Source organism: Salmo salar, chromosome ssa28, assembly GCF_905237065.1.
Source record: "Salmo salar chromosome ssa28, Ssal_v3.1, whole genome shotgun sequence".
NCBI lineage: Eukaryota > Metazoa > Chordata > Actinopteri > Salmoniformes > Salmonidae > Salmo > Salmo salar.
In genome coordinates, this window is record NC_059469.1 from 13,034,318 (window position 1) to 13,047,761 (window position 13,444).

At 44.2% G+C, this 13,444-nt stretch overlaps 1 protein-coding gene across 5 annotated transcripts in view; it reads right to left on the reverse strand.

Annotated features, from left to right (window-relative positions):
- wu:fj29h11 (protein NO VEIN) overlaps window positions 1–13,444 on the reverse strand; it is a 66,592-nt gene that overhangs the window by 17,298 nt on the left and 35,850 nt on the right. For all 5 annotated transcript variants that reach the window (XR_006762562.1, XM_045710175.1, XM_045710173.1 and 2 more), the window contains 11 exons: window positions 13,205–13,314; window positions 12,799–13,026; window positions 12,509–12,599; window positions 9,541–9,745; window positions 9,297–9,444; window positions 8,925–9,102; window positions 8,649–8,826; window positions 1,699–1,825; window positions 1,404–1,523; window positions 313–463; window positions 54–166 (listed from right to left, as the gene is read on the reverse strand). Coding sequence is in view for 4 of the 5 variants with exons in the window: in XM_045710175.1 (XP_045566131.1) it covers window positions 54–166; window positions 313–463; window positions 1,404–1,523; window positions 1,699–1,825; window positions 8,649–8,826; window positions 8,925–9,102; window positions 9,297–9,444; window positions 9,541–9,745; window positions 12,509–12,599; window positions 12,799–13,026; window positions 13,205–13,314 (1,649 nt within the window). In the remaining variant the exon portion in view is untranslated. The remainder of the gene's footprint in view (window positions 1–53; window positions 167–312; window positions 464–1,403; window positions 1,524–1,698; window positions 1,826–8,648; window positions 8,827–8,924; window positions 9,103–9,296; window positions 9,445–9,540; window positions 9,746–12,508; window positions 12,600–12,798; window positions 13,027–13,204; window positions 13,315–13,444) is intronic.

Here is a 13,444-nt window from a genome sequence, read left to right on the forward strand (position 1 = left end):
CAGAGCAGGAGTAAATTATTTTGATCATCCTCTCCCTCCCTCCTTTCTCTTACACTGAAGACGTCCATGGCGCGTAAGAACAGTTGGGGGATCTCAGAACGGAGCCACTGGTTCCATGAGCTATCTCTGTCCACATCCTCACGAGAAGAAGGAATGTCAAAGTCACCTGGAGTGAAAGAGGAAAAAATTAAGTTTGAAAGGTATTTGGAAAGCTTGGTATGAGTTTGTGAGGTATTACTGCAAGGGTGCATTTTAAATGGGCAATTTGGGTGAACCTTGAGGAGAGCACCAGTGTGTGTGTGTGTGTGTAACCTTGGATGATGAAGCGGAAGCCGAAGCTTCGGAGAGGCAGGAAGGCGAAGACTGGCTGCTTCTGGGGCGGGGCTCGGATGTCACTTCCTGTGAGGTCATCACCCAGCTGGAAGGCCAGGGCGAGCTCAGTGGACTCCACTTCATCTTTGATCTAACGTGGAAACATATCCCCGTTACACCATGATCATCATTACATTTGGCACATTCTAATAGTTCCTTTTTGACGGCCCTTCTTCGAAATAATCACTGATCTGTCTTCACTTGATTTGTGAAAGCTATGTGGAGCCTTGCTTTTACCCTTCCCATGAAGTTAGATAAGTAAGCCCTCATGGACGAGAGGAAAGGAAAGTACTCAAACACGGACAATCACCAGGCAGTCACTGAGACAAGTGCTCTGTTTTGCCAATGACCAGAGGACAACTCCCACAGAGAGACAAGAGAATACCTGAAAAATATTAGAGTTTGAACACTGACTATAAACAGCATCTCAATATGCACTGTCACAATGGGAACCCCATTAAAATTAGCCTCACTGTTTTTGATAAACCATGTAACATCTGTGAGTCTGTTCATTCTCTGATCCGTCTCTACTGTTGCATAACCTCACTGCAGGTAACTGGCAGCTGGCTCTCTGGGGGGAGAGAGGGTGGAGGGATAAAGGAGAGAGAGAGAGAGAGGGAGGAGCGAGAGAGAGCAATAAAGAGGGAGAGAGAGGAAGAGGGGAAGAGAGAGAGAGACAGCGAGAGAGACAGAGATAAAGAGAGGGATGGGGGAGAAGGGAAGCCAGACTGAAAAAAGGCAATTCTATCAGACGCATCAACAAAACGTGTCTGTGCCTGGTCTTTCATGTCAAATATTCCTCCCAGCAGTGGAAATTAATTCACTACACCTTCCTAATGAGAGAGCCTGCATGTCTGACAGAGAGCAGAAGAAGCTTTCCGTCTCAGCGGTGTAGACAGAGGAACACTTACATAACACCCACACACACACACACAGACAAGGAGATGAGAGGATCATTGTGTGTGTGTGTGTGTGTGTGTGTGTGTGTGTGTGTGTGTGTGTGTGTGTGTGTGTGTGTGTGTGTGTGGTACCTTGGTGGGGTGCAGTGTGTGTTTGACCACCAGCCAGCGTTCTGTTCCCTCAGTGTGTTCCACCTCCAGGACGCTGTGACTCAGGTCTCTACGTGTCATGGTCACCATCCGCTTCTCAGCCTGGCCAGGGAAACACACAGAGAGAGATAAGTCAGATGTCAGCAAACAACAGTCCAGTCTGAAACCAGTCCTTGCCTCTACCACTCGGTGTTTGTACATTGGAAGCAATATGGTGGAAGCTCCTCTAAGCCTATTGAAAGGCGTGGTGGAGCCATGACCTTTGTGTGTGTGTTACCTGGTTGTAGATGGTGATAGATCGTAGGCGATGTAGGAAGAGCAGCAGAGAGGGGTGGACATCGTGGAACAGGTTTCTGGTCTGGTAGCACTCCGAGCGCAGTGGCAGACAGATCTTAGTGGTCCAGCTGACAGAACACAAACATTCAACATTGATGTGACTGCCTCTACATAGTAAATGACTGAGTATAGACGGTTCTGCTCGCCTGAGTTAGAGAGTTTATCTATATTTTTTTCGTAGCCGTCTATTTACCACCACAAACCAACGTTGGCACTAAGAACGCACTCAACGAGCTGTATAGGGCCATAAGCAAACAAGAAAATTCTCACCCAGAGTTGCCGCTCCTAGTGGCCGGTGATTTTAATGCAGGAAAACTGAAATCCATTTTATCTCAATTTTATCAGCATGTCATCGGTGCAACAGAGACAGAAAAAAAAAACTCTAAATCCCCTCTACTCCACACACAGAAACTCATATAAAGCTCTCCCTCGCCCTCCATGTGTCAAATCTGACCATAACTCTATCCCCCTGATTCCTGCTTACAGACAAAAACTCAAACATGAAGTACCAGTGATGCGCGCAATACGGAAGTGGTCCGATGAAGTGGATGCTAAGCTACAGGACTGTTTCTCTATATGTTCCGGGATTCATCCGATGGCACTGAGGAGTTAACCACCTTAGTAACTGGCTTATTAATAGGTGCATCAACGACATCGTCCCCACAGTGACCGTACGAACATATCCCAACCAGAAGCCATGGGTTAAAGGCAAAATATGCACTGAGCTAAAGGCTGGAGCTGCCGCTTTCAAGAAGCGAGACACTAATCTGGACGCTTATAAGATATCCCACTACGCCCTCTGACAAACCATCAAACAGGCAAAGCGTCAATAAAGGAGCAAGATCGAATCCTACTACACCGGCTCTGACGCTCGTTGGGTGTGGCAGGGCTCGCAACCTAACCGTGATTACAAAGGAAAATCCAGCCGCGAGCTGTCCAGTGATTCAAGCCTATCAGATAAGATAAATACCTTTAATGCTCATTTGGAAGCAAACAAAATTGAACCATGCGTGAGAGTAGGGCTGTTACGGTAACCGTATTACCGCCACACCAGCAGTCCCGAGTCATGACCGCAGTCAAATTCCACGTGACCGTTGAGTCAAGGTAACTAGGCTTCTCCAAAACTGTGATGCCGCTGATGGTCATTAGTAGCCTACCAAATTTGCTAACTGCCAACGGCTTCGCTAATAGCCTGGTACTCAGCTCTCTATTGTCCCTCTAATCACTCTGATATCAATACAAATGAAATCGAAAATGATATCAAACACTTCATGAGAGCCCATAAGCTCATGTTGAGCAAGATTTCTATAGGCTATGCATTTGATTGAGAAAACAGAGTTTTGATGGCCTCTTTAAAATCTTCTATAGGCTAGGCAGGGCTCTCCAACCCTGTTCCTGGAGCGCTACCCTCCTGTAGGTTTTTGCACTCCAATCCCAGTTGTAACTGACATGAATCATCTTATCAACCAGCTAATTATTAGAATCAGGTGCGCTAGATTCGGATTGGTATGAAAACCTACAGGACGGTAGCTCTCCAGGAACAGGATTGGATAGCCCTGGGCTAGGTCTACTGTATTTATTTCTCAACTTTACTAATATTAAGCATATTGCTTCACTTTACAACTGGAGTAGAGGTCGACCGATTAATCGGAATGGCCGATTAATTAGTGCCGATTTCAAGTTTTCATATCAATCGGAAATCGGTATTTTTGGCCGCCGATTTGGCCAATATTATATAAATATATATATTTTTTTACACCTTTGATTTAACTAGGCAAGTCAGTTTAAGAACAAATTCTTATTTTCAATGATGGCCTAGGAACGTTGGGTTAACTGCCTTGTTCTGGGGCAGAATGACAGATTTTTACCTTGTCAGCTCAGGGATTCAATCTTGCAACCTTACGGTTAACTAGTCCAACGCTCTAACCACCTGCTTTACATTGCACTCCACGAGGTTACGCAAATGCATAAGAAGCCAAGGTAAGTTGCTAGCTAGCATTAAACTTATCTTATAAAAAACAATCAATCAATCATAATCACTAGTTAACTACACATGGTTGATGATATTACTAGTTTATCTAGCCTGTCCTGCGTTGCATATAATCGCTTAGGTACACGTTGCTCCAACCATAAACATCAATGCCTTTCTTAAAATCAATACACAAGTGTATATTTTTAAACCTGCATATTTAGCTAAAAGAAATCCAGGTTAGCAGGCAATATTAACCAGGTGAAATTGTGTCATTTTGCGTTCATTGCACGCAGTCAGAGTATATGCAACAGTTTGGGCCGCCTGGCTCGTTGCGAACTAATTTGCCAGAATTTTACATAATTATGACATAACATTGAGGGTTGTGCAATGTAACAGGAATAACGTTTTGTTTTCGAGATGATAGTTTCCGGATTCGACCATATTAATGACCGAAGGCTCGTGTTTCTGTGTGTTATGTTATAATTAAGTCTATGATTTGATAGAGCAGTCTGACTGAGCAGTGGTAGGCAGCAGCAGGCTCGTAAGCATTCATTGAAAATAGCACTTTCGTGCATTTTGCCAGCAGCCCTTCGCAATGCATTGCGCTGTTTATGACTTCAAGCCTGTCAACTCCCAAGATTAGGCTGGTGTAACCGATGTGAAATGGCTAGCTAGTTAGCCGGGTGCGCGCTAATAGCGTTTCAAACGCCACTCGCTCTGAGACTTGGAGTAGTTGTTTCCCCTTCCTCTACATGGGTAACGCTGCTTCGAGGGTGGCTGTTGTCGATGTGTTCCTGGTTCGAGCCCAGGTAGGAGAGAGAAGAGGGACGGAAGCTATACTGTTACACTGGCAATACTAAAGTGCCTATAAGAACATCCAATAGTCAAAGGTATATGAAATACAAATCGTATAGAGAGAAATAGTCCTATAATTCCTATAATAACTACAACCTAAAACATCTTACCTGGGAATATTGAAGACTCATGTTAAAAGGAACCACCAGCTTTCATATGTTCTCATGTTCTGAGCAAGGAACTTAAACTTTAGCTTTTTTACATGGCACATATTGCAATTTTACTTTCTTCTCCAACACTTTGTTTTTGCATTATTTAAACCAAATTGAACATGTTTCATTATTTATTTGAGGCTAAATTGATTTTATCGATGTATTATATTAAGTTAAAATAAGTGTTCATTCAGTATTGTTGTAATTGTCATTATCACAAATAAATAAAAAAAATAAAAAATATATATATATATATATAAAAATAAATAAAAAAAACAGCAGATTGTTTTTTGGGCCTCCAATAATCGGTATCGGCGCTGGAAAATCATAATCGGTCGACCTCTAAACTGGAGTAGCCTACCTGGCTGGCATGAAAATGAACCATTGGAAAAGCACCCTCCATTCTCCATTTAAGTGTATACGGATGACATGCACTTTGTTCCCACCCCCCTGTTCCGACAGGTGCATGATAATGGCCCATTCTAAATAAAAACTAATTTCACACATACAGTGCCTTCAGAAAGTATTCATACCCCTTGACTTATTCCACATTTTGTTGTGTTACAGCCTGAATTCAAAATTAATTAAATATATATATATATATTTCTCACCCATCTACACACAATTCCCCATTATGAAAAGAAAAATCACATTCACATGAGTATTCAGACCCTTTACTCAGTACTTTGTTGAAGCACCTTTGGCAGCGATCACCGCATTGATTTTTCTTGGGTATGACGCTACAAGCTTGGCACACCTGTATTTGGGGAGTTTCTCCTATTCTTCTCTGCAGATCCTCTCAAGCTCTGTTAGGTTCGATGGGGAGCGTTGCTGCACAGCTATTTTCAGGTCTCTCCAGATGTTCGATCGGGTTCAAGTCAAATAACATTTTATTAGTCACATACACGTGTTTAGCAGATGTTATTGTTGGTGTAGCAAAATGCTTGTGAGTCCAGACTCTGGCAGGGCCACTCAAGGACATTCAGAGATTAATCCCGAAGCCACTCCTGCGTTGTCTTGGCTGTGTGCATAGGTTCGTTGTCCTGTTGGAAGGTGAACCTTCACCCCAGTCTGAAATCCTGTGCACTCTGGAGCAGGTTTTCATCAAGGATCTCTCTGTACGTTGCTCTGTTCAACTTTGCCTTGATCCTAGTCTCCCAGTCCCTGCAGCTGAAAAACATCCCCACAGCATGATGCTGCCCCCCACCATGCTTCACCGTAGGGATGGTGCCAGGTTTCCACCAGACATGACACTTGGCATTCAGGCTAAAGAGTTCAATCTTGGTTTCATCAGACCAGAGAATCTTGTTTCTCATGGTCTGACAGCCCAAGCAGGCTGTCATGTGCCTTTTACTGAGGAGTGGCTTCCGTCTGGCTACTCTACCATAAAGGCCTGATTGGTGGAGTGCGTCCGAGATGGTGGTCATTCTGGAAGGTTTTCCCATCTCCACAGAGTAACTCTAGAGCTCTGTCAGAGTGACCATCGGGTTCTTGGTCACCTCTCTGACCAAGGCCCTTCTCCCCCGATTGCTCAGTTTGGCCGGGCGGCCAGCTCTAGGAAGAGTCTTGGTAATTCCTAACTTCTTCCATTTAAGAATGATGGAGGCCACAGTGTTCTTGGAGATCTTCTATGCAGCAGAACGTTTTTGGTACTCTTACCCAGATCTGTGCCTCGACACAATTCTGTCTCAGAGGTCTACGAACAATTGCTTTGACCTGATGGCATGGTTTTTGCTCTGACATGCACTGTCAACTGTGAGACCTTATATAGACAAGGGTGTGCCTTTCCAAATAATGTCTTATCAATTGAATTTACGACAGGTGGACTCCAGTCAAGTTGTAGAAACATCAAGGATGATCAATGGAAACAGGATGCACCAGAGCTCAAATTCAAGTCACATAGCAAAGGGTCTGAATAATTATGTAAATAATGTTTTTTATTTTTAATACATTTGCAAACATTTCAAAAAAACTGTTTTTGCTTTGCCATTATGGGGTATTGTGTGTAGATGTTTTAATTAATCAATTTTAGAATAAGGCTGTAACGTAACAAAATGTGGAAACAGTCAACGGGTCTGAATCCTTTCCGCAGGCACTGTAGATTTCAGTCATAACCGTAACTCGGCCACTCAGGAACTTTCTCTTTTTGGTAAGCAACTCCAGTGTAGATTTGGCCTTGTGTTTTAGGTTATTGTCCTGCTGAAAGGTGAATGTAACATTTGGAAAAAGGTGATGGTGTGTGAATACTTTCTGAAGGCACTGTATACTATTTAGTATATGTAAAGACAAGATTAAATTGAGAATAGTATGATGGGTGAGAATATTATCACTTGTGAATGATGCCCATCGTGTGCAGTCTAAGGTAAGAAACAACGCCTGCCCCTTTTTCCTTGACTTTTTCAAATCATAGTCACATGCAACATGTTGCCTAGCCCAAAGGCCTATATGTTTTGAGGTTTGTTTCGCAACTAAAGTGGCCAAATAACTCCAAAACATGGCCTATAGGCCTAGGATCCACAGCCTACAGAGCCTAGCGAGCCACGCAATTGCTCAATGACTGACCTCTATTTCAAAAAGTATCCCAGCTTTCTCGTGGTGCTATATTTATTGGTCAATTCTTAAAGTTAAGCACATTAATCCGCTTTACAACTGGTGCTATTCAAGTGCAGGCTGCAGATTACTTTTTGTGAGCCATTCTAAATAAAACATTATTTCACACATATATTAGTAGGTTATATGTAAAGACCAGATTAATTTGAGAATAGTCTGATGGGGTGAGAATATTATCAAGCGCTTGTCAAATTGTGAATGCGACTGATGAAGTGTGCAGCCTGCGCAAGAAACAGAGCAGAACTCATGCCTTTCATGTGACTTCTATCAAATCATCATTAGAGTCGCATCAAGCGGCTTTAGAATGTATTAAACAAATCATAACACAGCCTAACGTTTGAGTCACAAATAAAGTTGCATAAATAACTAAATTAAGCACAAAATAGCCACACGTGCACTGATTTTCTTGCACCGGTTGTATGCACACTCACTGGAGTCTACCCACACACACACACACACACACACACTCGCTGGAGTCTACCCACACACACTCGCTGGAGTCTACCCACACACACACACACACTCGCTGGAGTCTACCCACACACACTCGCTGGAGTCTACCCACACACACTCGCTGGAGTCTACCCACACACACACACACACACACACTCGCTGGAGTCTACCCACACACACACACACACACACACACACTCGCTGGAGTCTACCCACACACATACACACTCGCTGGAGTCTACCCAGACACACACTCGCTGGAGTCTACCCAGACACACACTCGCTGGAGTCTACCCAGACACACACTCGCTGGAGTCTACCCAGACACACACTCGCTGGAGTCTACCCAGACACACACTCGCTGGAGTCTACCCAGACACACACTCGCTGGAGTCTACCCAGACACACACTCGCTGGAGTCTACCCAGACACACACTCGCTGGAGTCTACCCAGACACACACTCGCTGGAGTCTACCCAGACACTCGCTGGAGTCTACCCACACACTCGCACATACTGCACTGACACGCCGACACACAAACAACATACGCGGGGCACACGCATGTTGACGCCACACAAACACACACACACACACACACACACACACACACACACACACACACACACACACACACACACACACACACACACACACACACACACACACACACACACACACACACACACACACACCACATCTCTGCTGCTAGTTTATTCTCTGTCCTGATTGCCCCTACCTACATGTACATATTACCTCAACTACCTCGTACCCCAGCACATTGACTCGGTGCCGGTGCTCCATGTAGAAAGCCTCGTTACTGTTATTTTATTGTGTGATGCCACCACTAACCTGGTATGTGTGTGGTTGGCCAGGTGTGTGTTGAGAGGTCTCTCGTCGTCGACCCAGTGTGGCAGGATGTATCCCATGGGGCCACTGGTCTTGTTGAAGCACAGATGGAATCCGTTAGAGTGGATCTCAGGACAGTCAGTCACCTTGAACACGGATTTAAAGCCTATTCCCTTCTGACCTAAGGAAGGAGAAAGATGTGGAGAAACAGTTGAGAAAATACTTTTGGTGCACCTCAGATCTAGTCTTAGATGGGTTTCAAACTCTTTTAGCTGTTACCTATGTATCCGTATTTGTGTTTGCCCTTGGTGCTGCGGCCCACGTCACAGATGGCCCGAATGTTTTTCTCCTGGAAGCCTGTCTCGTTGTTTAGGACAGTCACACAGTCTTTCTCCACAACAAAGGCCAGCGCAGGGATAGCCCCCCCCTCTGTCGGGTAACTGTTATCATCAGCGTTCTGTGAATAGCACAATGAAGAAAGCACATTCTAAGTGCATTGCATACAGTAGATCTCAAAACACCTGGATGAGCTCAGGCAGAGAGAGAGAGAGAGCGCAAGAGAGAGCGAGAGGGATAAACAAGACAGAGGAGACAGGGAGAGAGAGAGAGAAACGAAAGCGAGAGAGGGAGACAGAGGAGAGAGTCAGTCACCTGTATGAGTTCCAGTACAAAGTGTGTGTCTTTGCTGTAGAGTTCAGTGGACAGCCGGTCCAGACTGCGCCCCAGTCTCTCCTGGTGAACAGTCATCAACCTCTGACCCTCCTCATTCAGCTCTACTCCAATACCAAACTCACTCTTCCTGTAACAGACAGCATTGTGAGACCAGGGTAGTGTTTCTATTCATGTATTGTATCATTTTATACGTTAGGGAGTATAAAGGAGGTTAAAGACAAACCTGATGTCATCAATGATGTCCTTGTGGCAACCTACTCTGCTCTCTGATTGGCTATCAGCATTGTCCGCTTTCTCAGGCTCAGCCAATGACTTCCCTTCCTCTCTGTCTTCCTCCCCGTTTCTCTCGGTGTGTTTGTCTCCGAGTGTCTCCAAGATCTCAGAGCTCAGCTCATACAACTCATCATCGTCGTCTTCATCCCAGCCATCTGAAGGACGAAGATCTGTTAGAAATCTGACTGTATTTTGACTACTAGGGATGTGACAAATTGAACACGTATCTTAACGTTTAAACCAGTAGGCTGGAACCAAAATATAATTGTTTTGTTTTGTTCTGAATAGAACCACTATTTTTTTTGTTTCGTTCAACTGTTCCGACCAGCAAAATAAAGTTCTGAACCAGTTTGAACCACAAAAAAAGTACTGTTTATTTTTTTTACATTTAGCTTATTAATACCCCCCCCTAGAGTGGATGTCAACACCCCAGTGGAAATCTAATTAGCAATCCACTGCATCCAACAATGTCGCACCTTCGCATCTGTGATGAAAGGTGACAGAGCTAGAGCGGTGTTTGTCAGACCATGAGACATCTCGAAAATCTTTCTCACAAAATCTTTCTCACAAGATTTCTCACAAAATCGCCTGTAGCATGCGAACGGTTTGGCCTAGAAACTATACTGAACAAAAATAAACGCAACATACATACATTTAAAAGATTTTATTGAGTTACAGTTCATATAAGGAAATCAATCAATTTAAATAAATTCATTAGGCCCTAATCTATGGATTTCACATGACTGGGAATACAGATAAAGTATGCAGACCCGGGTTCGATCACAATCGGCCGTGATCTGGAGTCCCATAGGGCGGCGCAAAATTGGCCTAGCATCGTCCGGGTTAGGGGCTTCACTCGGCTCATCGCACTCTAGCGACTGCTTGTCGGGCGCCTGCAGGCTGACCTTGGTCGTCAGGTGAACGGTGTTTCTCTATGACACATTGGTGCGGCTGGCTTCTGGGTTAAGCGGGCGGGTGTTAAGAAGCGTGGTTTGGCGGGTCATGTTTCAGAGGACGCATGACTCGACCTTCGCCTCCCGTGTCCGTTGGGGAGTTGCAGCGATGAGACAAGATCGAAATTGGGGAGAAAAAGGGGGTAAAAAAGTCAATCATGTGTGACCACCATTTTCCTCATGCAGGGCGACATGTCCTTCGCATAGAGTTGATCAGGCTGTTGATTGTGGCCTGTGGGATGTTGTCCCACTCCTCTTCAATGGCTTTGCGAAGTTGCTGGAAATTGGCGGGAACTGGAACACGCTGTCGTACACGTCGATCCAGAGTAGAGGTTGACCGATTAATCGGCATGCCAGATTTCAAGTTTTCATAAAAATTGGTAATCTACATTTTTGGACACCGATTATGGCCAACTACATTGCACTCCATGAGGAGACTGCGTGGCAGGCTGACCACCTGTTACACGAGTGCCGCAAGGAACCAAGGTAAGTTGCTAGCTAGCACTAAACTTATCTTATAAAAAACAATCAATCTTCACATAATCACTAGTTAACTACACATTGTTGATAATATTACTTGGTTAACTAGCTTGTCCTGCATTGCAAATAATTAATGCGGTGCCTGTTCATTTACCATCGAATCACAGCCTATTTCGCCAAACGGGTGCTGATTTAACAAGCGCATTCGCGAAAAAAGCACCGCCGTCGCACCAATGTACCTAACCATAAACATCAATGCCTTTCTTAAAATTAATACACAAGTATATATTTTTTTAAATCTGCATATTTAGTTTAGAAATTCATGTAAGCAGACAATATTAACTAGGGAAATTGTGTCACTTCTCTTGTGTTCTGTGCAAGCTGAGTCAGGGTATATGCAGCAGTTTGGGCCGCCTGCGAACTGTGTGAAGACCATTTCTTCCTAACAAAGACCGTAATTAATTTGCCAGAATTTTACATAATTTTGACATAACATTGAAGGTTGTGCATTGTAACAGCAATATTTAGACTTATGGATGCCACCCGTTCAATAAAATACGGAACGGTTCCGTATTTCACTGAAAGAATAAATGTTTTGTTTTCAAAATGATAGTTTGCGGATTTGACCATATTAATGACCACTTTTGTGCTCAAACATTTTTAGGATATTGCCAATTTTGACTTTCTGGCTGTGGTAACTAGTGGAAACCCTACCAGACGGCGCTCACTTTACTGCTGTCCCCTACTCACTCAGCAACGATGGTATTAATTACGTTTTAGGTTCTCTGTTGTGTGCCTCTCCTTCATGTTCTCAGTTGTCAGTATGTACTTCATGCCCCGCTTCTCATTAATGTGATGGCTCGTTGCAATGATGTTCGACAGCGTGTTCATAGATGTCCAGCAATCTGTTAACGCCACGTATGGTGTTTGAGAGCTCGAGCTCTGTACTCGCAGAGGAATCATTGTACAATTTCTCCATCAGGGTCGTCACGGTTTTTCGACAAGGCATCTTGTAGTCTGGTTCTAGATATGCCATTAGGGTATTGAAACCGACATCCTCTACCATTGACAAAAGCTGCATATCAACTGCAATCATTTCTGTAATCAGCGCTGTGATTCTCTCCTTCTGTTCCTTAGGACTTCGCTGCTGTCGCTTCCCTGTCTCACTCTGTGCCATTTTTCCAACTGTTAACGACAATGACGTGCGGAGCGCTGTATATCCATGGCAAAAAAACGGGAAAGATGCAGATCTCCTCCTACTAACGTTACAGCATTGTTACATTAGGTACTTGTAAATAAAAAAAATCCCTTTATAATGATGATATGAGCCTGTTTGGAGTAGTTTTGTGATAACTGCACTGTGATTTTAATTTTGTAAGAAAATATATATATATTTTTGGTTAGGGATTTTTCTAAAACGTTAACGATCCCAATGTTGTTTAAACATTCACTACATAACCCATAATGCTCTAGTGCTCTCCTCACCTGCGTGCTGTGGCTGAGTGGGGTGGGAGGAGTCAGAGCTGTAGTCCTCTGGGAACTCCTCATCCTCACTGAGAGAATCCACAGGAGCAGGCTGGAGATAGGATAAGAAAGAGCGAAAGGGGGAAGATTTTATACAAAGCAAAAAGTGGAGCTTTAGACTATAAAAACAAAACAGCTACAGATAAAAAAACTATGGATAAAAAAACAATTTCAATTCATTAAATAAAATGTAAATTTGAAATATAAACTTAATTGACCCCATCACTGATGGTAATCTCCCCTGTTCTGACCTTGGTCTGGTCGGCTGGTGGTGTTTGGGTCTGGTTCTGGTTTAGGTCCTGGTTCTGTGGTGGGCTGAGCTTGGTGTGGTAGTCCTTGACCCAGTCTGTGATGCCAAGCACGATGCCCAGCTGGTGCAGACAGTTGAGGTGGCGCAGGTTGGACCGGGCTGTAGACAGCAGCACCGCTTTAGACTTGGCCTGGCCGCCCAGCACCCGAGAGAAGGGCTCCAGAAACACCTAAAAGGAGGGGGATGGAGAGAGGTTATACGGTCCAAATTGATTACAGAATTTCTTTCCACTCATGGCTGGTTTTGAATATGAACTGTAGGGCTCCCTGTGGGCCCTGGTCAAAAGTAATGCACTATATAAGGAATAGGGTGCCATTTCAGACACAACCTGTGACTTGAACCCTGACCTGTTGCAGCAGGGCCCGGCAGGTTCTGGTGGGGATGCGGATCAGACAGTCCAGGAGGAAGAGAGCCACAGAGCTGAAACACGACCCGTCCTCCTCAGCCCGTGACAGATCTGAAGACACAGCTTATAAATTATATATATATATAAAATATTCTTATTGGACTTCTGTTCACAACCACCCCACCACCCTCACACAGACTTTAGAGAGTTCCTAGGGCTCAATAAAACTTTTGCCCGATTG